Below are 25,146 nucleotides of genomic sequence, written 5' to 3' on the forward strand. Positions count from 1 at the left end.
TGATTAGCCAATCGCGGCGCCTGGGCCGTCAATGAGAAAGTAAAGTTCTCTCCCTCTGGTCCCCCAATAACGCTATTAAATTAGCCAAGACGACATATAGATGATTAAGGCCACATAAGTTATAGACTTGGTCTTAAACAGCAATAATCATCAGATATTGCACTGATTCGGACGCGTATACATTCCCAGTGCCATTAGTCTTTTGTGTGACTTGCGAAAGATAGGATGTAGTATTATGTCACCAGCAGGCTGGAATCCTGCGCTTGGAATCTTATCTCAAGATTTCCGAAACTGATTTAAAACGCCACGTACTATTTTAACCGATAGCTCTGCGGTCTGTCTCTATTATAAGCGTTGCTCAACTGCGATCTTACCGAGTATCAACTATTTCTTATTTCTTTGGTTTGAGAGTAATATGCTGTTCTGTAGAGAGAGGTGGAAAAGGAGTTTGGTGAAAGAGATGTTTGATTTGAATATTATTGCTACGATACGCATCAGCAAAATTCCGTATCGTGGCTACGATTGCAAATTAATCCTTTTTCTTGTTTGAATCTTTTCTATTCAGATAAACTTCCGTCCAGGATTTATGCGATCCTGTCTTTCAACCAATTTTCGAATCTAATCAAAAGGCTGGGAGCAATTAGGCGTAAAACTGCAGACTGGATGAATTAAATTTTCCGTGCTCTGATGTAATATCAACGCGGCTTGGCGATTGAGTCGCATGCTGGCATGTGAGTACCTTTAGGTACCTTTAGCCCGCTAGGGTCACATGGTGTAGCAGACATATGTGTGGGATCACAAACACACACATTCAAACCTAATTTACACTTTCGAAAACGGCAGCAGATATAGGATACAATTGCTTTATCAAGAGCTCTTGGTCGGATGGGCGGCTGTGTCACCATCGATTTTGTCGAATGCAAAACAAGTAGAAACTTGCTTGCCAGAAAAGTGTGGTGACGCGCTTATTGTATATCCTCTCATGGCCATTTGATATCTCTGATCTATTGACGCATGGTTTGGGTGACATCGACCTGCTCGCCTCATATTTATCAACGTTGGTTGATCTGATAAGATCTGCAAAAAAAAAAAAAGGTCCACCTACTCGTACTGGTTTAACCAAATAATGGCGACAGTTAGTAACATAATAACATGCTACTCGCATCGTATATTTTGAATCCTGAGTATTTATTAAAATATCCCCTCTGTCGCCGAAAAAAAAAAGTACCGTTGATCTGGACGTGCAAATTCGAGTTCACCAAGTCAAGCTAAGAGCACTTTTAATGAAAAACTTAATGATATTCTGGGTGCGTGATGACACCTAAATAAACGGCATATTGTCGGGTGTAACCATGGAAACAAGCTAGGATTGACGAGAAGGTTGTGAGAGCGATTTCTTTGTGACAAGCGGATGGTCAGTCAGCAAGCACTGTATATAAAATCACTTTTATAACCTGCTTCAAAGATGCTTTTATGTTTTTAGACAATTAGCTAAACAACATAAAAGAAGATTTTATTAGGGTGCATTCTGGGGAGAGCGCTTGAATTATCCAAATTTCTGTGTGACCCAGGATACGCCAAAGTGGAGTCGATTGTTTTTGGAGCCAAGTGCGGAGTTTCACTAATTGTTGTTGTATTTGCTTGCTTTCTTTTCCCCCGTCGTCTCATTTGGGTTGTTTTCTCTACAATATCACTCGCTGTCCTTTGACCTTTTGCTTTCGACTCAAAGGAACACAGTATCGTCATGCCGACTAATATGCAAATGCAGTCCATCTCGGGTATTATTACCCGAGTACGAGCGACTTCCGGTCAGATTCCCACTCCATTGGTAGGAGCATCCATGACCGTCGTCGACGATCGCATATTCGTTTTTGGAGGTCGACTCGTCTCATCACGGAAAATGAGCAACCACCTGTATGTTCTGGATCTCACCACCAATGTCTGGACCAAACATGTTCCCTCACCCGACAGCGACAAACCTCCTAAACCTCGTTACTTCCATTCAGCGAGTGTCTACAAGAATCTCTTAATTATATTCGGAGGCATGGGTCACTCTCGGATATCCGCCGAAGGACTGTGTGTACTCGACGACATTTGCATCTTTGATATAGAAACCATGAGCTGGCGACGATCCAATGTGACCCCGTCGCTGTATACGACTCGACCACGATACGCTCACTTGGCCGCCGTGACGGACGACAAACTCGTGATCATGGGTGGCCAGGATATGGACAACAACTATCTTGAAGAGATCAACGTATTCGATATCAAGGCCTTAGAATGGGTTCAGACCCAAACCTTGGACAGACACATTGGTGCTTACCGGTCCATTGCTGTCACTACCCCGCCGGGGACCCGGTTACCCATCATGCTGAAAGACACCCTGACGGGGCGAGAAACCGATTCCGATGCGGATGCCGATACCAATGCACCATTGACGGACAAACCGCCGGGGTTGAATAACAGAGCTTCGACAGTACGACAATATGGCGAACCTTTGCAAAATGCCAACGATCCTCATCCCATCTTTTTCTACACCAATTACAACTTTGCCGACGTGAAACGGGAACTGCATCTAATCCTTTCACCTGGCAGTTCGCCTTTGCATATAGAAGATTGCTCAGCATCCATGACGGGATCTGTCATGCCGCCAGGACTTCGATTTCCAACAGGACATACCCTCGGTCATCATCTTATATTGTCTGGCACCTATTTATCGCCTCAGGCCAAGTCATATACGCTGTGGGCTTTGAATTTCAGCACGTTATCATGGTCACGGATCGAAACTGGCAATATTTTCAACACCGGATCTTGGAATCGTGGAACGCTACACGAAAAGACGAATCAGTTTATTGTGTTTGGGCATCCTGGGCGCGATCTGTTGGAGGACTACAACCATCGTCAAGTGAACTTTGATTACATTGCCGCGGTCGATCTCGAAGCGTTTGGCATTTACCGGTTACCAAAGATGACGTGCTCCTCGCTCGCTCAAGAAATGGGCCTGAGTCTGTTGAATGAACCGGCCGTGTCCGACTTTCGCATCATTACGCGCGAAAATCAAACCATTCCCGTGAATTCAGCCGTTCTGGCACAGCGATGGCCTTATTTCGAAGATTTGATGAAGTCCAATAGGAAGAGTATTCACGTGCCAGTCAGTACGGTCGTATCGAACCCGTCTTCGGAACGTCGCGTGAGTGTTACCAGCAATAGTGAAGAGGCACCCTCTTTGGCCGGTGACAAACCGGTGGTGGAAGACGAATCAATCAACAAGGAAGGGCAGCAGCAAGCCACCATTACAACCATGAAATGCCACAGTATGGTGTTTCCTTATCCGTATCCGGTGGTGATTGCTCTGTTGCAATTCATCTACACAGATAATTTGCTGACCGCACAGCAGTATCAACCGCATGTGCTTTCACAACTACTACTTTTGGCGGACATGTACAAGTTACCGAGACTCCGCGAATTAGCCGCCCATGCTTTGCATCAAATGCTCAACATGTCGACCGCCCCACTGATCTTTGAAACCGCCGCATTATCCCATCACATCAGCTTGCAAATCCGCGCTCTGAAAATGATGATTGCCGCTAAAAAAATGATCCAGCAGCAACAGCAGCAGCAACAGGAGCAACAACAAAAACAGCAGCAGCAGAAGCTAACAGCCTCAGAATCACAACAAGGGTCCTCCTACGCTACTCAGTCGCAGCAGACACCATCTACAGCCAGCGAAGCACAGAATGGGAATCAAGGTTTGATGTCGTGGCACCAACGAACCGGTCGACCCACCGAGAGATCGGTTCGGGAAGTGGCAGGCCAATCGTCGGCATCTTTATCAACGAGTCCGTTGCAGACCACATCATTGCAGCAAACAAAGACCCCCCCTCAGGTTTTGGATTCGTCTTTGGCTTATAAGCAGAGCACGGCAGGTAGTTCACCGACCTTGCAAAGTCATCGCGATCGTGCGCCTTCCATATCCAATCGATCCATTTTGACTGCATCACGGCCCTCTACACCGACAGGCTACAATTCTGTGTATAACCCTGAGGATATGCGATCCGAGTCCATCAGCGTTGCTCCTTCAACCCCATTGGGTGCTCCGTCTTCTATCGCTGAATCCACCATCACGACGAGCGGAAGAGATACGCCCTCTTTATTCTCAAACGATCAGGAAAAGGTCGTCAAGGATGGTAAATCGAAGAAGACGAAAAATAAGAAGGAACGAAGGCCATTTCTGGGCGCTTTTGGCAGCAAGCTATCAATGACATTTCAATAATTTCCTCTCTCTCTCTCTCTCTCTCTCTCTCTCCCCTTTCTTTTTTCCCCTTTCTTGTGTGAATCACTTTGCTCTTGCCTTTTTTTGTTTCTTTATCTTTATTCATACTGTAATACATTACACCCACTTCCTTTTTTTAATTCTTAAATCATAGTAGTAATACGATTCTTTTTTTCTAAAACTGATTCGAATACCATAAAGCGCTGCTCACTTTTTCTCTCTTCGTGTTCTTTCTCTTCCTGTGACTGTGATGAAGACGGTGTTCGGTGTTTGGAATCTGGGTCATCCCGATGGGAAGCCAGAAACGCGGGCCTTTTTGGTTCTTTGCTCTCCATTTTTCCCGCTTATTCTCATATTGATATGGCTTGCGATTTCCTAAAAGATGGGTCCTACAAGATCAATCTTGGGAAAACATTCTCCAATACCGACGATGCTCAGCTCTTGTATACCCTACGATGTATGATGAACAAACCATAACAGTGATGGACAAATGAGCCATTTATTCACTCTTCCCTCTTGGCTTCTATATTAGTCTCTTCAGAAGCAGAACGAAAATCTACCTCAAAAAAGGGAACCATTGTCAAAGAGAAAGATCAAACTTACGAGATAGAATGGACTTCCCGTAATGTAAGCTTGCGCACTGGCATCATTCACTGGCTCCTTATTTTTTTCTTGCGAGCCTGATCGCTTCACCGGTTTTTTTTTTTTTTTTCTTCACTGTAGGGAAACGACAGTGAATGTTATGAAGGATATGCGAGCGCCAATCAGGAATTTGAGTGCTTGTTAATTTTCGATGAAGAATCACAGGTAATATGGAAGTATTGAATCTTCTCTTTTTTTTTCATTTTACTGATATTCATCTTTATTTGGGAAATGCTAGACCTTTACGTTGGAGAAACAAGCTGCAAAGCTGACAATGAAGCGATCACGGAAACGAAAACTCGAACCATCACAACAGAGTGTGCGTGCAATATCGACCGATCCAACGACACAGGGACGAAGTCCTGCCAGTGCACCGCCATCAATGCCTACTCCAACACCGGCGCCAACAACCTCAAGGACGACGCAACCAGTCGATCTCATATTGCCCACCAAAAGTACGCCTACAAAGACAGCACCACAACAACCACAACCACAACAATATACAACGGCGGCATCCGATGATGACGATTTTGATATATCCAAAGATATGGATGAAATACTTGGCGGAGATGACGATGATGATGAAGACGACGAAGAACCAAAGACACGCGAGAGCATAACCAAGCAAACCACCCGCTTACCTCCCCAAGATACCACGGACAAAGATAGTCATGATAATGATACATTTGAAGAAATCGTCACGCCGTCTGTCTACCGTCCACCTGCGACATCGGACCGACCGCCAAGTTTGGAGTTGCCCACTTCCTCTCACACACCCGTTGTCACCCCCAATGCCAACAAGCGACGGAAATATAAAATGGCTTCCGCCCCCATTCGACATCCTGATTCCGTCTCTCCCCACGTCGCTGCCCCTTCTCCATCCTTGGCTCTCCCTCCTACCTTGGCTCATACACCTCAAAAATCAGGCAAAACACCTCGTCGTGTGGTGTCTCCCGTGGCTTCCGTTCATGGTTCATCTGATGAATCAGGGTCCGATAGTTCCGGTTCAGGATCCTCCAGTAGTGGTTCGGAAAACGACAGTGACAGCTCCAGTGGCAGCAGTAGTGATGATGATGACGATGACGATGATGATGATATCGATATGCTCGCCGATGATATTTCACGTTCTCTATCCAAAGAAGGCCCTTCGGAGCCTTCTTCACCTCAATCCACGTTTTCCCAATCGGTACCTCAGGCGCGTCATCCCGCCATTGCGAACCTTAACCGTGCCAACGTGGCCAGCCCCGGTGCACGTTCCGCTACGCCCACATCCAATCGATCCGGAGGAACGGGGCCAATGTCACTCAAAGCCATGTTCAGTAAGTACCTTTTTTTTGGTGGGTGAGGGTGGATCGATGCCCAAATCCTCACACTTTATTTCACAGATGAAGAAGATGAAGATGAAGGTCTCTCCAGTTCCAGCAGCGATAATGACTAGCTAAAAAAAGGCGAAAATAGGGGTTATCTCGTTTTCTACACCAAAAGTCCTTATTCCCTGTTATCTTTTTCTTCTTTTACACCATCCTTCTTTCTTACATGCATTCATCGACAAAGCAACCAAAGATATATTTTTCATGTACAGTTTCTCATTTTCCCTCCGATACACATCTGCAGCTTTTTTTTTTTTTTGCTTTTGTCGAATGTGTACTTATGATTGACGCTGCTACTGTAACCGACGAGATATCAACGGAGGAAATAACGAATGAACATAGCAACAAATACACAGCGCGCCATCATTATTTCTCGGTGCATGCCATATATATTAATGCTTGATTCACGACCCTTTACAGATTGCAGTAAATTCGTAGACAGAAAATGACATCTTGGAAACAGTTTACTCCATCAATCCAATAATGTAACATTAGAATAATGCTATTATATCCCAAAGATGATCATTTCTCAAAGATTCATTGACACATCGAATATATTATTTGCAGTAAACCCACGCTGAGTCTATTATCTTTTTATCTGCATGAACAAAATCCCCAAGTGGATCTTCCCGTTCTCTTAAAAAGTGAATATACGAAGCAAGTGGATACGTAGCTATCATAAGCGAGACATGTCGGGTCACGCCCAAAAGCTTCGAAACATCCAAACATGCGTATCCTGCTTCAATCAGGTAATAAAGCAAATGAAGAACGATAGGGAAAGGTGTAAAGAAATAGCCTATCGGTAGCGGAAACATGGATGTGTAGAATTCTTGTTGCATTACTGTTCGACGCCGCCAGAAGCTGGGGACCAGGGACAACCCTGCTTCCATAGCCATTGCAATTGCTACAAACGTCAATACAGGATTCATTTTGTCACCCTTAAACAATCCCCCCCCCACAAAAAAAGAGCAAAAAATCAATCAATTCTATACCGGTACACGGCTGCACTACCAGTACAGTGCTCTATATCTGTTAGAACTAGGAATAAGACGCTCGCTTGATCAAAATATTGGTAAGTTTCAACATTTTATAACCTTAAAATACTTTCTATACGACTATGCCAATCGCACCGCTATCGCCATACTTGTTATATTGTAGAGACGGCTGCTTTTCGCGTTTATCATAATTTAACTTTATGTGTACATGTTCACCAAAGCGATAGACTTTGAATGGAAAAATAAGGGTTTTTATTTATGGCTAGATAGTATGATAATCTTTTACTCGGTCGTCTTTGATGGCAACGAAAATCAAGTGCTGCTGTCAAGAGGTCAATGTGTGTGATTGGTTAAAGCAGTTGTGGCTCCGCCGGAGATCTTTGTCTGTATCATTGAAAAAGCAACGTGTCACCGTAATATTTACTGCACCTTTCCTTCCTCATGTCGCTGCAGGCCAAGGCTTTTGCCTTTTTATTTCCAGGCAGTGCTCTGGTGAACTCGTTGTTAGCTACTGCCTACATCTCCATCTTTCCCAATCTTCTTCTTTACTTCGTACCTCCGGACATCAACACTGGTTCTTTGAATGTCTTGGTGAGCTTTGCTGTTGGTGAGTGGGATTCCTTTCGCGATCGCTTGTTCCCATGATGAACTGTGCTCATATATTTATTTTTCTTCTTTACCAGGTGGCTTGCTTGGCGATGTATTTTTGCATTTGCTGCCTCACGCCTTTTTGGGAGAACACGACCATGGCCATGGTAACGAGCACGTTACTGTTGTTGTGGACAATCAAAAGAATGTGCTTCTCGGATTGGGAATTTTCGGTGGACTCTTCTTTTTCTTTATTATGGATAAAATGATGCGTGTATTCAACGGGGGAAGTGGCCATGATCACGGCCATAGCCACGGTCACAGTCACGGAGAAGAAAAGGAACATCACGATGTGGAACCCCTCGCTGTAAAGAAGTCGGACTCGCATGAAGGCCAGTTGCGTCAAAGAAAATTCGAAAAGGAAGGCTCCGTCAAAAGCGAACCGAGCGCTTCGAACGATGACAAGAAGAGTGAAAAGGGCATCAAATTGAGTGCATATCTCAACCTTTTGGCGGATTTCACGCACAACATGACGGACGGATTGGCTATGGCTGCTTCTTTCTACGCATCGCCTGCGGTTGGTGCTACAACAGCTGTTGCCGTCTTTTTCCATGAAATCCCGCACGAAGTAGGTGACTATGCCATTCTTATTCAATCGGGTTTCAGCAAGAAACGAGCCATGATGGCCCAATTCACAACCGCAATCGGTGCCTTCCTCGGTACCGTTATCGGTATTATCATTGAAGAATCCTCGCAATTGGAGAAAGGCGCGGCTCATCATTCGCATGCGGGTATCCTCGGTACCGATCTTCGTTATGGTGATCTTGTAATTCCTTTCACAGCCGGTGGTTTCCTTTACATTGCCACCGTTGGTGTCATACCCGAGTTACTTGAAGTGACAGGTAGCTTTGTCAAAGACAGACGACAGGCCGTCACTGAATTTGCAGCCATGCTTGTTGGATTAAGTCTTATGGTGGCCATCGCTTGGAATGATGTAGCTGCTTAAAACTTTTTTTACATTAATGTTTTTGTTTTTACCTTATTGCCATTGAACAAACTCGATATTCTAAGCTCACAATAAAAGAAAGCAATACCATATCCCTCGATTGTTCATGGTATACTGCCCATCGGTTTTTGCATGCAAATCTTTTTCATCCCTTCTTCTTCATGTATGCCGTAGCATTGATACAAACAGGTCATCGGTCACCATCTTGCTGGTGCGACATCACACACGCTTAGTTGTCACCAACGTTGCGTTTACTATAGCACGATACACCCCTCTTCATTTTGCTTTCTGTTTATGGTACTCAACCTGTAAGCTAGACGTTTAATATGGTATCCTGTAGTTTAGAAATTGGCAAAGCCATTAAATCGCAACCTGGGTTTTCTCTCCATTTCATGTCGTGTTTTATGCTTAGGCAAATGAAGTATAACCAGTAGATACAAGTTTTTCATCAGCAATAAAAAAAATGTAAGTTGTTTTGAGCTATTAGAAAGAAGACATACCTTTTTTTCGGCAGTCTTCTTGCCGATATACGATGCCATTTATTCTTTTTTCTCTAATTAGTTTATACAGGATCTTTACAAGAAAAACGTCACTTGGGAAACCAAAAGCAACCCCCCATGCGACACGCGAATCAATGATAATGTGCAATGCTAGACAATGGCTGCGCTATTATCTTTGGAATATCCCAGTGTTAATTTTCCAGTCATTGCGAGTATTGAGCGAGCAAGCAAAGCTGCATGAATTCCATGATTCTTAAAAGAAAAAAAAAATCTCGCCATTTCTTGACAATTTAGCAGGATCAGCAACAAAAAAAGTATCTGGCGTACTCTCCACGAATTTAATATATACGAAAAAAAATATCAAGTGAGCTAAGTATCCAAGAAATATGAGAAATAAGGTCCTTTTCTTTTTCAATTGAACCAACAAAAACCAAAAAAAAGTAAAAAGTAAAAAGAACTCTCGGACGGGGAATTGAACCCCGGTCTCCCGCGTGACAGGCGGGGATACTCACCACTATACTATCCGAGATTTTTTATTACAAAAAATGTAAGAAATTTTTGTTAGCTTGGTTTAGGGGCGAATGACGTCACTTTTTGTGTTCTCACGTGATTGTGACAGTGAATATAGCGCGGGACACGTTTCTTGATTGGAGCATTCGGTGTCGGAGAAAAAAAGCTAATCTTGTGGGAACTTTGTAGAGAGTTAACAGCAAACATTCAGCGATGACATGATTGTTTTTAGTTATTGAGGCGTCGTTACCGGATGGTTGCATATCAGTTGCGTTTATAAATGAATGGGGAATATGCGAATAGGATTATAAGTAAGAGATAATACAAAGCTTTGATTTATATATCACACTTTGCCTCTATTTCGTAAAAGGAAAAATAAACTTGGGGTATTCACGATGTCAGCTATAAACTATGGAAAAAATGAAGGGTGTATCTCATAGTGGCTTCCTTAAGAAGCAGATATCACTTATTATCATTTTTTATTCCTAAATTATGGTAATAGGCATACATGCATCTGTACATACATATTGGAGTGTTATCAACATCATCAGGTTTAACATAATCGACGCTAAATAAAGATGAAAAAAGGCTTTCCAGTCCAAAAAAAAAAAAAAAAAAAAAAAAACCAAGTCAAAAAAATGTGCACGGATACATATGTCTCTAATATAAACCCAGAAAATCATCCGATGCTGAAATAAAGTGATCTATTTACTAATCAGAGATTACGATCGTCGTAAAATTAAGCACGAATACAGTACGATTGATAGTCGGATGAACTCAAACAAGTCGATATAATCTGCCCTGAAAACACTGTCCAACAGTGAGTGAAAAGCAAAGTTCCGCGGATGCGAAGACGAGGAATGTCAGCAATAAAGCCCACACGTATGTGCAATTGCATGTCAACTGAACTGGCAAGAAGCTAAAACGGGTAAACATGACGTGTCCCTTCAACAATCGCCTAGATATTGAAGATTAAACAACTACTACTTTTTCGCTATTCAATCAGTTTCACGTGAATTATCATGAATATAATAACAAACAGGTAGAATTTCAAATGGGGTCTAGCAGTTGACGAAAGTCCAAGGAGACCATGATGTTTGGTCAAAAATGACAACATCTTCCCCCCCAAGTAAAAAAATAAAAAAGGTCGATATCGAACGATAGCCATTTTTTTCAAACAAAGAAACGGCTCTTTTTCCCCGCTTTTTATTTATTTATTTTCGCTCTACTTGAGGAGGTTTCATATTGATGTGCAATCGATCCTTTTTTGTGTATATATGTATATGGTTCGACGGATGATGGATGGTATGTTATACTTGACGAAAAGACCAAGATTATTTTTCACCTCTGATCATTCTATTTGAAGGCGAAGGCGAAGGGCAGTGTAAGTGAGTGTGAGATAACGAAGCTAAAGGTAATGAACTTAGAACAACTTACTTGAAAGCTCCATAGAAGGCTCCAGTTAAACCAACACCGATACCAGCAAACACGATAGTGGCAAAAAATCTGTCTCGCGGACCTTTCAGCCAAAGAGGCGTGTGAGGTTGACCTTGGAAAACGCGTTGATGATAAATGACGTTATTGGGTCGGTTGATCATAGTAAGTAATGTAAGAAAAATAAGGGTCAAGCAGCTGGGGAAAGACAGAAAAGAAAAGGTCGAAAAGTAAAAATAAAAAAAAGGGAGGCAATTTATACCGATTTTGAATCATCTGTTTGCTGTTTTGCGTGTGGTACACAGCATGTTGTTCACTGTGACACATGCAAGTGCACCAAACCGGTTCAGAGTGCCCAACTTATACGCAAATACTTACTACACTTATAAAATAGAAAGTACTACAGCATTACCTCTTTATCTTTCGTACACAATCATCCTATAAACGACTGCCGTAGTGAAAGGAGAAAAAAGAAAAGTTATAAAGCATGAGCAGATGAGTGCTGGCATAAAAATTCACGCCATTTTTCCCATCAATGTGCACATTTTAAGTTCCGATTCATGGTCACTTTCTTTCATTGCACTTTTGAAGGCCTTGGTCAAGGCGTGATTCATATCCTTCTAACTCTGCCAATACATATTGGTCTTTGAAGCTCGACAAACAAGGATTGATCCTCTCTTCAAAGTTGTCCACTCTATAGTATTATTCATTTAGTGTGAGAAAGCGTTCATCCCCTTGTACCTTTTTTATTTTTAAGTCGAGGCCTATCTTTTTAAGTATCTCTATCAGATTCAGCGTATTCTTGAGGGCATAACAAGTTATAGAAAGTGATCTACTTTTTTTTTTTGACACAGCGGGTCATTGTAAGATGATCCTTTTCAGTGGGAAATTTCATACAGTAAGTAAATGCCGGTCACAACCAGTCACACTATGCTGAAACAATTTTTTTTTTCGTTCCCGAAACGACTGGAATACTTTATTGCGAGATCAGATCTTCTTGGAGATTAGTAAATTACTCAACATGGCGGCCCTGGATGATTTTGTGATGACCATTGACGAAGACGATGATTCCATTAAAGTGGAAGAAGAGGAAGAATTAGAAGTTCCCGAAGAGACCAACGATACCCCTGCAGCCACCGCTGACAAGAAGAAAAAGAAAGACAAAAAGACTGCCAAAAAATCCAAGAAAGCAGAACAAAAGGCAGCTCAAGAGGCCAATGATTTCGATGCCGATTTTACATTTGCTGCCGATGGTGGTGCAAAAGTTGGAAACGCTCACGCATGGGATTTCACCGCTGCTCGTGAAATGCTGAAAGGAAAACAGGTACACTCGGATTCATGGTGAATCGGTGTGATCCCTGCGTTACTTATCACTGGTCTTTGTGTATAAATAGGATGACGCTATTCCACGCACTTCCATCGACGATATCATTGCTAAGAAGCGAAAGGAAAACAAGGAAAAGAAGAAGGGAAAATCATCCAAAGGTACGTTTGTCTTCTTTCTATCAAACTTTGGATCGGGCCTCATATGCGAACGTATGATCTTATATTTTGCGATTTTTAGAAGTTACCAAAGATGAAGAAGAAGAGGAGAACGAAGAAGAGGCTAATAATTTGGTTGCGGACGACGATGAGGATCTGAATGCCGACGGTTTTGGTGCTGGTGCTGACGAAGCTGCAGAAGAAGAGAGCGAAGATGAAGAGGACGACGACAGCAGCGATACCGAAGTAGAGGAAGAAGATGACGCAGAAAGCAATGATGAAAACAGTGACGAAGACGAGGAGGATGCACAAGAGGATGAATTCGAGAAACAGGTAATGACAAAAAAGCCCAATTTGTAAGACGAGTTGTAGTAGGCTGATGTGAGGCATCATAGCGTAAAAAGGCGTATTTTGCTCCCGAAGAGGAATCCGAAACCAAGGAGCACGTCTCATTTTCCTCCATGAATTTGTCACGTCCTATTCTCAAAGGATTGGCATCATTGGGCTTTGTGAAGCCTACGGATATTCAGTCACGCACCATTCCGATTGCATTGCTCGGTAAAGATATTTGCGGTGGAGCCGTGACGGGTTCAGGCAAAACCGCGGCTTTCGTTGTTCCCATCTTGGAGCGTCTTCTTTATCGTCCCAGACAAGTGGCTTCGACGCGTGTCCTTATTCTGTGCCCCACCCGTGAATTGGCAGCTCAAGTCCACAGTGTAGCGGTCAAACTTGGTGGTTACACGGATATTACCTTTTGTCTGTGTGTGGGTGGTTTGAGTCTCAAGGCTCAAGAGAATGAACTCAAGCTGAAGCCGGATGTGGTGGTGGCCACTCCAGGTCGTTTAATTGATCATGTCCGAAACTCTGCCGGTTTTGGTCTGGATACTTGCGAAATTCTTGTGATGGACGAAGCCGATCGGTAAGTCGCTTGGTCATCTATGACACTTGCGATAATTTACAAGGAAAGCTCACGGTGATTTTTTTATAGTATGTTGGAAGATGGTTTTGCGGATGAACTGGGTCAGATTGTCAAGGAATGTCCAAAATCGCGTCAAACCATGTTATTTTCGGCTACAATGACGGATAACGTGGATCAACTTATCCGTATGTCTTTGCAACACCCTGTTCGTCTTTTCGTCGACGCCAGTAATCAAGCTGCGACACGTCTTATTCAAGAGTTCGTTCGTATTCGTGCGCACCGTGAATCCGACCGATCGGCCGTATTGCTGGCTTTGTGTCGTAAAACATTTAGAAGCAATGTCATTGTCTTTTTCCGATCCAAAGCCGCTGCGCATCAAATGAAGATTTTGTTTGGTTTAATGGGATTGAACGCTGCGGAATTGCACGGTAACCTGACACAAGAACAACGTCTTGAGGCTTTGGAGAAATTCCGCGACAATGAAGTGGATTACCTTCTGGCAACCGATTTGGCTGCCAGAGGTTTGGATATCAAGGGTATCAAAACCGTCATCAATTACAATATGCCCATGCAATTTGCACAGTACCTCCATCGTGTTGGTAGAACTGCCAGAGCAGGACGTAATGGACGGTAAGTTGGGGAGAAATAATTTTCATGCTCCATTGACCATCTGGCTGATCATTTGTTTTTTTTCTCTTTTGTAACTTTATTAGATCCGTGACACTAGTGGGTGAAGCCGATCGAAAGATGCTCAAAATGGCGATCAAATCGGCACCTTCATCTCAAGTGAAAAATCGTGTGGTGGCCAACGAAATTCTTCAGAAATACAAAGCACGTATTGAAGGATTATCCACACAGATTGAAGAAATTTTGCAGGAAGAAAAGGAAGAACGAGCTCTAAGACAAGCGGAAATGGAAGTACGCAAGAGTGAGAATCTGCTGAAGCACGGAGAAGAGATCTATGCTCGACCTGCGCGAACCTGGTTCCAGACTGAGAAGGAGAAGCAAAAGTCCAAGGAAGTTGGTAAGAAGGATCACAAGGCCAAGTTTGGTATCAAGGAAGAACCACCAAAGCCGAAAGAGGTGAGACTTTTTTTCCTATTGCCTCTATGACATGTCAATGAGTTATCATTTTTTTTTTTTAAACTCATTTCTTTTTTGCCAGAAACGGGACAAATATGCCGGTATGAGTCGCCGAAAGAGAAGACGTGTGCAAGCGATAGAAGAAGAAAAGGCGGAAAGAGAAGCGGAAATGGCAGAACGGGCCGCCAAGAAAGGGAAAAAATAGAGAGTAGAACAAGAAATATCATTCGTTTTCATTCACAATCCTTGCTTTTCAATCAACATAAACACAATTTCATCCATTTCAATGACAAAGTCTACCCATAGCATGATGGCGAAAAAAAGAAAAAATTGCTAATGATACAACTGCATCTGATTCAAGCAGCCATCTGTTTGCATATAACAGTTGAAATACCATCCACGTAGGCTATACTGATATGCACAACTTAAAAGATCGCTTCTCTACTGCCATCACATTTTTTGGTGATTAAAAGAGATACCACCGACATTTTCGAGTATGCTGACACGCACTGGAGAAAAAAATAACAATAATAAATAAATAAATAAATAAAAAAATGGATAATGTAAAAAGAGCAAATGCTAAAGTTTGGATTATTGTATTTTTTTTTTATCTACATGTAGCATGTTATATATGGGTGCAATGGCACGGTTAAGAATACACAAGCTGTACACAGGAATGATGATGGTTTTTTCTTTTCGTGGTGAACGGGATATATCAGGGGTATTTCTGTTTTTGAGCAAGTTAGAGAAGGAGGATTCATTTGTCGATAATGCGTTTGATGCGGTTGCATTCATTCATATGACGACCTCGATATTTGATAAGATAAGCACCATCTCCCTTGAAGATGACCGTCTTATTCACCGGGCATCCCTAAATACAGACAACATCATTAAGAACTTTTTCCCTTGGTGTTTCGGTAGGCTACGCTGTAGACTATACTTACATTCATACTGTTGGAGCATTTATAATAGACGCTTTTCAAGCCTGTTTTTTTCTGAATGGTGTTTCCGTTGTTTTTCCAAAGGTAATCATCATTGTAGGGAAAGTCACGAGTTTCTATGATGGTGGTGATGGCCTGCATCTCCCGACGTCGTCGTTTGCTAGGTTGAAACTGGGTGTCATTTTGATCGGATGGGTAACTCGAAGTACTGCTTTTTCTTCGCAAATCGGACACATCCTCAGGCGAAGACAACAGTTGTTTGGCCTTTTCCTTTCTTTCAAGTTCATCAAGACGAGCCAAAAAACGCGGTCTGGGATTGGGACTAATTTCAGGTACGGGAGCTAAGGTGTTTCTATGAAAATTCATGGTGTAAGCTATTATTGTTTAATTTGGCATGCTACAATTGGTCTGATAAACTTTACTTGAGCGATTCAGTCTCAGAGAACGACGAATTTTCCAGCGACTGTGTCAACGACGGTAAAGATAAGCGTTTGACAGGCGAATAAGGGGAAGTGAGTCTGGTATCGGGAGAGATAGGCGGTAAAACTGGGTCACATGGCGTGGAGAGCGAAGAGCTGGTATAATGGGAATCGTTGTCGGATTTTGAATCGTTGGGGGTGGTAGATGATGCTGGGAGGAGTGGAAATTGATGTGACGATGTCCGCAGCGTCGGGGATTGGGTGGACGCAGAGGACATTGGATCGACAGGTCCACGATAAATAGAATATGGGACCAAAGTGGGACTGGTTTTCTGATTATTCCCAGTGCTATTTGTCACACTAGCGGACAAGGATCCCGCGGAATCCGGCTGGATGGAAGGATGGTCGGAGGAAGAATTCAACCGCGGAAGGGTAGAATCAGCGGTATTTTGGTGGGGGATACTATGCTGGTTTTCAGCATTATCATTGATGGATGTATTTCTCTGTGGCCGATCCCTGGAGCCAGCGGGTACCGAAAGCTGATATGAACGTGAAGAAGAGATGCTATCTCGAAAAGGGGACGCTGCATTAGTGTTGTTGTTGTTGTTACTGCTGTTGTTTATGTTGTGGGGTTTTTGGTTGATGTTGTGACTCATCCTTCGCCAATGTGGGACGGGTGATGTACGAGCAATGGAATGATAGGGAGACACGGATTGCTGTGACGGAGAGGGTGGCGATGGAGAAGAACGACAGACCGATGATTCCTCACAGTGAGGATGTTGCAGTAAATAGTCGATTTCCTTTCGTTTCAGTTTGGCTTCTTCGGCGCGACGACGATCTTCTTCCACTTTACTCGACAGAATTAATTCCAATAATTGGGGCTGACCACCATAGCGCTGAACCACTTTTTCTAAATTAAACAACGTGGTATTTTCTTGTTCCTGCGGTGAATAGGCGGGCGAAGGATTGGACCGTCGATGTCCAGATAAGGAATCTGTAACTGCTGACGGTCTCCTGGCATGTGTGATTGAAGGCATAGAGAGGGGGGATGAATATGGTAAAGTTTGACTATTGTGTGGTGACGCCATGATGGGATGCCTCATTAACATAATTATATTAAGGAAAGAAAAGGGAAGAGAAACAAGGTAATACCAAATGACCATCAATAAAGAAATACCCCAGTGGTGGGTGTTCTCTGGCTTGCTTCCCCGATTAGGAATAGAGCAGCTGTCCAATCAGATGGGTTTATTCGGTTTCCAAACAACCTATATCCATTCGGATATATAAAGAAAATATAAAATTTTACAGTAGTAGAATGTGTTTCCCGCTTAGCAGCAGGAGGGTTATCACATGTTAAAAGGAAGGGCCTCGTAAAGTTTCTCCGGCTGTTTTCAGCTTTGGACCGTGTCATCGTAAGGGCTTGACAAGTTTTCCCCAATTCCTGCATGTCCCCCTTTTTTTTCAGCCTCTCCAATTTAGACTCGAAAATTATTATCAAATAATAGCACACTGGTGAAATCATCGACAACTCATTCTGCTGTCTTGTTTGACTCCCGTTGCATATCCCGGCACAAATAGCACTAGGCTACCACTGCATATGCGCTGGAATGACTTCCCACTCTATGACCGTATACCACCTCTTCATTGTCCATTGTCAAAGCTGAGTTGAACGGACGGTCAAAATGGCTTCCCACGAATGTAGTCTCAAAGTTTTTTTTTTTTTTTTTCCCTTACTATTTTCCGAACGTGGTAGAATTGGATCAGGGAAGAAGAAGGGAAAAGTTGACGTTGAGACATTTCTGAAATTTCCCGTTACACCTATTTCCCCGCTTTGACTGTTTTAGCACGATTCTTACTGACCAAGGTTTCCAACCCCGTTCCCATTTCCCAGATTTCAGTCTACTTTCCGCCACCTCATCAACAAAAATAGGGACTCAAGGGTCCTTGCTCAGAGCCAATCACAGTCCTTTACGTAACTTTTATGTTGCCCACCGCCCACGGTTGAACAACGCTTCCGTGTCATAATTTCTCGTATGTTCAATTCATAAAAACTTGGGATTTTATTCCTTTATTGTTGCAACCCCAGCAACTGGACTAGACAATAAGACCGTGGAGATCAAACGAGAACTTTGTGCACTTGCATAGAAAGTAACACAAAAAATTTGCCGTGCCTGTTGCCATCATTTAATGACCACCAATCACAAGTACCGTACCTACTGAGATGGGTGGGATATTCCCACTGACAGAAAAACGCCCATATGACTTGTGTGATATGGCCAAGTTGCACATCCCTCGTTTTCCAACCATTATTGTAACCATGTCTTCTTGGAAGGGACTCGAGGGCTTTGCTTACCAAATGGAGCTAGATGCTAATTTTGGTGGGAACTTGTCTTTTCATTTCGGATTTTCTGTCAGTTACGGGAGTTGCCGGCAAAAATCCATCCCAAAGTCGGAAGTTCCGAAAACGCCCTTACGACTTTTTTGTTTTGTTTTTTTGTTTCATTTTTGTTTAGGCTTGTTCAGTTTTAGATAATCAACTTTGTGTGCCTTTAAAATCAAACTTTCAGCAAAAGAGCGCCTCTTATGAAGAAAATAAGCAATGTCACATTGCCTCTTCGGGATTTTATAATCGAAAAATAGCAATGTTGTGGGTTTTTTATTGCCTGTTTGGGATCATTGCCACACACTGTAAAAATAGTCTGTAACATTGCCTTTTTTGGGCCATTGCCACATACTGTTTCGTAAAAAAGCAATCTACCCAAAAAGGGACGTTGCCCACACACTGTCCGACAGTATATAAAAAAGAAAGACTGTTATGATTCTTAAGTTAGTTATATCCTGCCATGACAAAAAATAATTTATAGTATGCCTTGCCGTTCCTATGAAAGCACTACTCATTCTCAATCCAGCCACCTTGATTACCCGCTCAATAATTATACAAAATCGGTATGTCCTAAAACTTTGGGTTTGAAAGAAGAACCTTCATCAACCAGACGTTGTCAATGCTGGTGTACGGACCATTACAGATTTACGAGTTCGCTTGAAAGGGAAGGTAGCTTTTTATGCTTTTTGTTTGCCAAAGAATCGACAAAGGATCAACAGAATCTTTTGTGATTCAGCAAAATCAAAAAGGAATCTTCCCTACTCAATTTTTCTTCGAACATTTTGGGTTTTCGGCTATCAAAACTTGAATATGGTTGGATATTAACATATGAAGAATCGATAGGGGAGAGCCTTTTCAAAAATCTGCGAGCATCTTTTCCTGTATGATACTCGAACAGAACTATCAGATCAGTGACTCATATATCATAAAAGCAAAACGGGCGAATCTGCCCTTACAAAAAAAAAAAAAAAAAAAAAAAAAAAAACCAAACAACCATTTGTTTGTCGTTGAACGAATGTAGTCCACATGTGAAATGGCAGCTGCATAGAATCGATAAAGGACGACCTATGCAAAGAATCTGATGTAATATATGCCTACTCATTCATAATTTTATAGTCACTTGTCATTTGTAATCACTCCAATTTAAGTTTAATAGAGCGTTACTGTGTCTGCACTGTAAAAACATATGTCCGCCATTGAAACATGAGGCACTGATTGATAAAGCATACTATATGTCTGTCTGTGAATAGCGAAGCGTCGATTGATAAATCATATACCCTGAGTATAAAATGACTTCAAATTTTCAATGTGTAGGCATACATTACACTCCAACCCACAAACCGACCGATAATCCGGCTAAAGAAGAAAACAAAAGGATCTCGAAATTGCGGCCAGTCCACGGCTCCTCTTTGTCCGAAGCCGCCATGTAGCTTGTACGGGATAAAAAAAAATACACATGCAGTTCTAATAAAACTGGAGCAGAGAAACCAGGAATTGATTTTAGTTGTCATTTTTCAGTTTTTCTGTAATTATTGTTGTTGAGGGTAAAACAATGGAGAATGGAAGTTACTAACGAGATGAATTGTAGTTTTGGACACTAAATCTTTATCAGTGACATTTTTACAGAAACGGCTCACGCGCATGGCGGCGATATTTGGGAGACGGTGGTCTCTCGCGACACACTCAGTGTTCATTTCACCGAACATGGTGTTGTATGTGTCGGTCATCACTGAAATCAAGCAATCTAGTGCCGAGTCTCCGGTTTCCGTGGCAGTTTTGCAGAAATAATATTACGTGACTAAGTAAATTGTGCAAATAATAATATACAGAGTACACAGTAGCCTTACCGACAGGGATTTACAGCACGTAATCATTGGCGAACAGAACTGAAAAGCAGGTACCAAGTACCAGAAGCAATATTTGTTACCATTTCGACGGGATTCATCGTAGCGGCCGGAGAAAGAGCAGGAAACATCTATGAGAGTAAAAACGATGAATTATGATAATGAAATACTAGTCTCTATAAGTTACATAGGTCAATTGTTAAATAAAATCTGCTTACTTGATCAGCGGCATCAGCATTACAGGTCACCAGCGTAGAGATCTGGTTCTTGAGTTTTGGGCATGGAGCTATTGCCGCTACGAGTGAGTCAGAAAGATAATCTATTCATCTTGTTGTTTGTGACTAGGCGAAAAATATTGGGGGGCGGGGAACCGGCATGGGCATTTGATAGTGTCCGATGCTACAGGTGTTTGTACGTAAAGGTTCGTTGCTGTTATGCGTCCGGATTGTGAGAAGAAATTTTTGATCCACTTGCATGGAACTGTGTGATGTATAACATGGTGGATCGAGAACAAAACTTGGCTCAACTGGTGGAACTGGTCGATGGAACAGTGCAGTTAACTGGTTCCAATTCAGGTAGACCATATTGATGCTATTGAGGTTCTCCCAACGAACATAGTATTGCTAAGCGATCTTCATCCTGATCGGGATCAGTCTTCTGTAATTGACAGACCATAGCAACGTGCTTTTTTCCTTGGCAAAATAATACAGATAAGGTCGGTATATACCCCTAGAAGGTCAGTATTACTCCTCGACCCTATGGGAGGATGAACGTTCCAGTCATAGGGAATGTCGGGTTGGCGTATATGTATCGAAGATATATTTGACCATACTGAGTACAACCCATTCCCATAGCGATATATGATGGAACTCTGATTCAGCTTGAGCATAATCATCGAAGATTGCATATCCTAAAAACATGTGTGTTTTTTTAAAGAAAAGGATATGCGTGTATCACGGCGAATTTTCTAGCGCCTTTGGATTTGTGTGCCTGAATGGCTGAACTCGTTCGTGTTTAAGGCGGAAGTAGGATTAACAATGGACTGACTAAGTTTGATAAGGCACGCTTTCTCAATAGAGGCGAATCCTCCAAGGAAGCTGGACAGAGGAGCTGCTTCGCATGGCACGGCGAACAGCTGCAACCAGATTTTATGACGCCTTCTTGATCTGATTATTACTATTCCTACCCCCAAAGATCAGATACTTAACGCTAAGTCCCATGACAGTTATCGAAGGAGCTCAGAGTCTAACTTGCCATCTCTCGCCCAGCTGTTGGTGTGCTCCAATAAATTTTAGCCATTTTGCATGTTATGGCGATTTTATAACTTTAATTTAACTGCGCGTATCTGACTCTCTATGCCATTTTACAGCTTTCAATTGAGGGCTGATATAATCATCTGCTTCTCAATGAAATGGAAGTCGATGAAGCTCTACATTCGCTGAATGACTAAGCTGCTCTTTTGAGAATTAATTAAGAAATTCCAAGGCTGTGCGCATTATCTTGCTGAACACTCTCGGAACTATAGTTAGCCCAATTGTTACTAAATAATACTGGTAGACTAATTCTTCGCAAAAGAAAGATTAAGCGTAGTTGCCTAAAAGTTATTAGAAATATTATATTTGCATTTTGGTGTCAATTTCGTGCAAATAGTCCTGGGCTTCGTTGATGTCCCTTGGTGCCGGGGTTCTTTCTATATTTTTGCTACTAACATTAGTTTGGCAGTTTGTCATTGGCCGTCGAATTGGTCTTTTTTTTATGGCCTCATAATCCCAGCTATACTACTATAGTAGTTTTTACGATAATCTATTTTTCGTTCCATTACACCAGTCAAAGCAGCAGGAGCCTCGTAAGGAATGTTCGTTTCGTGCTTGATTCACCATGAGGGCACCTTCCTCGGACCAAAGGTCATCCTGATTGGAAGACATGTGATTACTGGCTGTCCTGGCTGGATGCACCTGTTGAGCTTCAGTCCGGTCATACGTCTTTTTTTCCTAAACTGAATAGCAATGGAGGACCACAAAGAGCTAGCCCGCGAATGCAGAAACAATGTACTTTCAACTTGCCATATCGGTCTAAAATCCGTACCAAGGCAGCTGAATTAACCAGACCAATGCGGTACTGATGGTGGGACCAAGGGATTGCCAATAGGGGCGCTTGTAACCTTTTTTCTGTGACTTTGAGGTCGTAGGTCATTGCTTCACTCAAGGAATGCCCAACACTGACGTCAGGTGGGAAAAAAAAGGCGCGTATGGAAGATAAAGAATAAGTGAACATAGGTCAACGTAATATTTACGTAAAATTATCTTTGATTGGCTTTTTGAGTTTTGGACAATGCACATAACCTGTTGGCCTATGCAGACACCCAAACGTTTGAATCGCATTAAAAATTTACGAGTTTTTAAACAGCGATCACATCAAGGACTGCGATCAGGTTCCTCGGACCGCTAGTCCCTTACTCTGACCCTGTAAAAAAAAAGATCAATCAGTTCGTAAGCAGCTACAGTGAGAAGTGGCTTATTTTGGTGATACCTGAAAAAAAGCACCCTGTTGTTAAGTTTTGCCATTGAGGAAACCCTGCAAAAGCCCAGAATATCACCTTTTATTACCTTTGCCCAAAAGCAGTTTGAGCGAGCGTGGACTATCTACAAGGCGGTAATGATGACTCCAGCTATTTTACAAGTGCAATTGATAATATCATGCAAGTAAGCAAGTGTTTTGCCTTTATTTTCTATTAGATTATTCAATAAAAAGTAAATGAAAAATAAATCTTCTTTTGGGATAACATGGGATTCTACAAAGTGCTCAGGGTCAGATTTTAGGATCGAGATTGAGTGCTCAAAGGAGCAGTTAGATACGTGCTTCGAATGCTACACGACAGTTTCAGTGCAGTATCGGTTTCACGGTTTTTCATTCAATAATAGATTAAGCATTGGAAAAAAAGTATCTTTATGCACGCAACAAACATGCTTAGTACTTTTTAACATAGAACAATAAGCTTTGTCAGTTCGTAGAGTGTTCGGAAGAATGGATTTCCTGTCCAGCCAGTATAATCTTTATTCAACAAGTGCACGCATGTAATATTATGCGAGCTTTTTCCGTTTCTTTGTTTTCCATGATTATCCCGTTTTTTTGCGACGAATCATTGATTGGATTACCTCAACCCAAGTGGCAAAGCGAATCATCGTAACGTGAGAGGGTCCACGGAATCGCCCTCTGGAAATATATTCCGTAAAAAAAAAATCACGCGCGCCGAGATTCGCTTCTCAGCTGAGCTAAGCACGCTTTGACAAAGAATTTTTGTGGTTCGATTGAGGGGAAATGTCTTTACACAATTTCCTTTTCCAGACAGTGGGGCCATGGATTGGTAATCCACTGCGCATTGGTTTCAGAAAGACCCTAAATCCGCACCCTGTTCTATCTGGGTCTTCTTGCTCGATTTCATACCCCACCCTGTTTTTCCCCACGTTTGTAATCAAAACGGCGTTACACAAGCGGCGTTTTTGTCCAACGGCGGGTATTAAATTCATCGTGTTTAAGTTGTAGAGTGACTCAAAGATGCTGACGCTTGGTAACCGCGGATGCACTCGCTTCCCAAGGGAATATCGTCCATTTTAGGAAATTCCACCCACCATCCCATGTGCTAATCATCCTATTTTGAACCTGATTTCTTTCGAGTACCGTAAGAGTTTTTCTGCTTACCGTCTGCTGAAGGTCCAGATCGAACATTTGTAAAAAGATTCCTGTATGTAAGAATGAAGATGCCACGGTAATATGGCGTCAAGGGACACAAGAACACGTAACAAAACGGTCATTTCATCGGACAGCATATGACACGATGCGAGACCAAAAAAAATAAGAAAAACGAAGAACCCTTATTGCTTATCACATCACATCATGAGACTTCTTGGACATTACGTGATGTGACTTCTTGGACATTATAGTAATCCGTGAAAATTAGATTGGCCCTTGTCATTCCGTGATTCCTGTTTTATTGCCTTTCTCAGTACCCGGTATGCCTAAAAAGGCGGCTCTTCAATCCTTGTCAACAAAGAGTAGATGGGGCCATCATTGGTGACAGAGGGCTCTCTGGTGGAGTTTGAATTGGCCACCACCGCGGAAGCCTGCGGTTTTGTCCTACCTAGGACCATTTATTGATCCTTAATAGTTAAGAATCCGATGAACATTCATTCTTACACAACATATAACCTGGGCTATATTACTGGTTCTGCATATAGAAGGTTGTCTTTAGCAAACGTTCTCTTTGTTTTGCTTGTTGGAAGATAATGAGTAAGTCTCTGGGATTTGAACCAAGTTTGATCACTGGATGCGGAGTCATACAAAAAGATGAGGAACCAATAGAAACATGTTCAGCTGGGTAACTTGGTATTTCCCACTGTGAAAAAAATGTTTCAGTATCGGTTTGTACAAAGGGAAAAAAGGAAATCAGCATGATATTAGGTCAGCTACCCAAGATAGGCCCTGAAAATTGGGAAAGGATGCAAAGCCTCTGAGAACTACTCCATTCAGCTCACTCACTGCTCGTCATTTGACACAAACATTCGTCGTTTCCTGATCCGCTAAGGAAACGACCTTTTTCCATGATTGAAACCAAGCAGTATGTTTCACATCATGTAATCCCTCCACGATTTCCCAAGAGACCAAATTCATATTGAAATGGATTGTTTGGTCTTACATCGCGTAATAAAAAGGCTGGGCACATTGTTTGGTGATCATGTTCAACAATTGGCTAGGTTGGA

The 25,146-nt window shown here is 42.3% G+C and overlaps 5 protein-coding genes and 1 non-coding gene across 6 annotated transcripts; 3 read left to right on the top strand and 3 right to left on the bottom strand.

Moving 5' to 3' along the window:
* The first annotated feature begins 1,630 nt into the window (after positions 1 to 1,630).
* Positions 1,631 to 6,541, top strand: BYT42DRAFT_604484 (uncharacterized protein). Its single transcript, XM_051571102.1, has 5 exons — positions 1,631 to 4,187; positions 4,806 to 4,900; positions 4,997 to 5,080; positions 5,154 to 6,234; positions 6,301 to 6,541. The coding sequence occupies exons 1-5, from the start codon at positions 1,745 to 1,747 to the stop codon at positions 6,351 to 6,353; spliced, it is 3,756 nt and encodes a 1,251-aa protein (XP_051424842.1). The 5' UTR covers positions 1,631 to 1,744; the 3' UTR covers positions 6,354 to 6,541.
* Positions 6,542 to 7,593: 1,052 nt separating this feature from the next.
* On the top strand, positions 7,594 to 9,019 carry BYT42DRAFT_531504 (Zinc/iron permease). Its single transcript, XM_051565419.1, has 2 exons — positions 7,594 to 7,887; positions 7,964 to 9,019. The coding sequence occupies exons 1-2, from the start codon at positions 7,722 to 7,724 to the stop codon at positions 8,872 to 8,874; spliced, it is 1,077 nt and encodes a 358-aa protein (XP_051424843.1). The 5' UTR covers positions 7,594 to 7,721; the 3' UTR covers positions 8,875 to 9,019.
* Positions 9,020 to 9,831: 812 nt separating this feature from the next.
* On the bottom strand, positions 9,832 to 9,903 carry BYT42DRAFT_t69. Its single transcript has one exon. It is a non-coding gene; the product is annotated as a tRNA-Asp (tRNA).
* A 1,098-nt stretch (positions 9,904 to 11,001) lies between these two features.
* BYT42DRAFT_566959 (uncharacterized protein) lies at positions 11,002 to 11,576 on the bottom strand. Its single transcript, XM_051568044.1, has 2 exons — positions 11,322 to 11,576; positions 11,002 to 11,240 (listed from the first exon to the last, which is right to left on the bottom strand). Exons 1-2 carry the CDS (start codon positions 11,480 to 11,482, stop codon positions 11,219 to 11,221), a joined length of 183 nt encoding a protein of 60 aa, XP_051424844.1. The 5' UTR covers positions 11,483 to 11,576; the 3' UTR covers positions 11,002 to 11,218.
* A 587-nt stretch (positions 11,577 to 12,163) lies between these two features.
* On the top strand, positions 12,164 to 15,021 carry BYT42DRAFT_566960 (P-loop containing nucleoside triphosphate hydrolase protein). The gene is made up of 8 exons (XM_051568045.1): positions 12,164 to 12,216; positions 12,284 to 12,642; positions 12,713 to 12,803; positions 12,883 to 13,133; positions 13,196 to 13,719; positions 13,789 to 14,349; positions 14,433 to 14,802; positions 14,885 to 15,021. Exons 2-8 carry the CDS (start codon positions 12,340 to 12,342, stop codon positions 15,005 to 15,007), a joined length of 2,223 nt encoding a protein of 740 aa, XP_051424845.1. The 5' UTR covers positions 12,164 to 12,216; positions 12,284 to 12,339; the 3' UTR covers positions 15,008 to 15,021.
* Positions 15,022 to 15,559: 538 nt separating this feature from the next.
* BYT42DRAFT_613336 (uncharacterized protein) lies at positions 15,560 to 17,199 on the bottom strand (the record flags this gene model as incomplete). The annotated part of the gene is made up of 3 exons (XM_051571724.1): positions 15,560 to 15,673; positions 15,747 to 16,095; positions 16,166 to 17,199. The coding sequence occupies 3 exons, from the start codon at positions 17,197 to 17,199 to the stop codon at positions 15,560 to 15,562; spliced, it is 1,497 nt and encodes a 498-aa protein (XP_051424846.1).
* Between the last annotated feature and the right edge of the window lie 7,947 nt (positions 17,200 to 25,146).

The sequence above is a fragment of the Radiomyces spectabilis genome (genome assembly GCF_025331425.1).
Source record: "Radiomyces spectabilis strain NRRL 2753 chromosome Unknown BYT42scaffold_5, whole genome shotgun sequence".
Taxonomy (NCBI): Eukaryota; Fungi; Mucoromycota; class Mucoromycetes; order Mucorales; family Radiomycetaceae; genus Radiomyces; species Radiomyces spectabilis.

Coding starts and splice junctions, on each gene's coding strand:
- BYT42DRAFT_604484 (XM_051571102.1), top strand. CDS start 1,745: ATGCCGACTAATATGCAAATGCAGTCCATCTCGGGTATTATTACCCGA. Junction 5,081..5,153: donor TTTTCGATGAAGAATCACAG/GTAATATGGAAG, acceptor GGGAAATGCTAG/ACCTTTACGTTGGAGAAACA. Junction 6,235..6,300: donor GTCACTCAAAGCCATGTTCA/GTAAGTACCTTT, acceptor TTTATTTCACAG/ATGAAGAAGATGAAGATGAA.
- BYT42DRAFT_531504 (XM_051565419.1), top strand. CDS start 7,722: ATGTCGCTGCAGGCCAAGGCTTTTGCCTTTTTATTTCCAGGCAGTGCT. Junction 7,888..7,963: donor CTTGGTGAGCTTTGCTGTTG/GTGAGTGGGATT, acceptor CTTCTTTACCAG/GTGGCTTGCTTGGCGATGTA.
- BYT42DRAFT_566959 (XM_051568044.1), bottom strand. CDS start 11,482: ATGATCAACCGACCCAATAACGTCATTTATCATCAACGCGTTTTCCAA. Junction 11,241..11,321: donor GCCTTCTATGGAGCTTTCAA/GTAAGTTGTTCT, acceptor GCCTTCAAATAG/AATGATCAGAGGTGAAAAAT.
- BYT42DRAFT_566960 (XM_051568045.1), top strand. CDS start 12,340: ATGGCGGCCCTGGATGATTTTGTGATGACCATTGACGAAGACGATGAT. Junction 12,804..12,882: donor GAAGGGAAAATCATCCAAAG/GTACGTTTGTCT, acceptor TGCGATTTTTAG/AAGTTACCAAAGATGAAGAA. Junction 14,350..14,432: donor AGAGCAGGACGTAATGGACG/GTAAGTTGGGGA, acceptor TAACTTTATTAG/ATCCGTGACACTAGTGGGTG.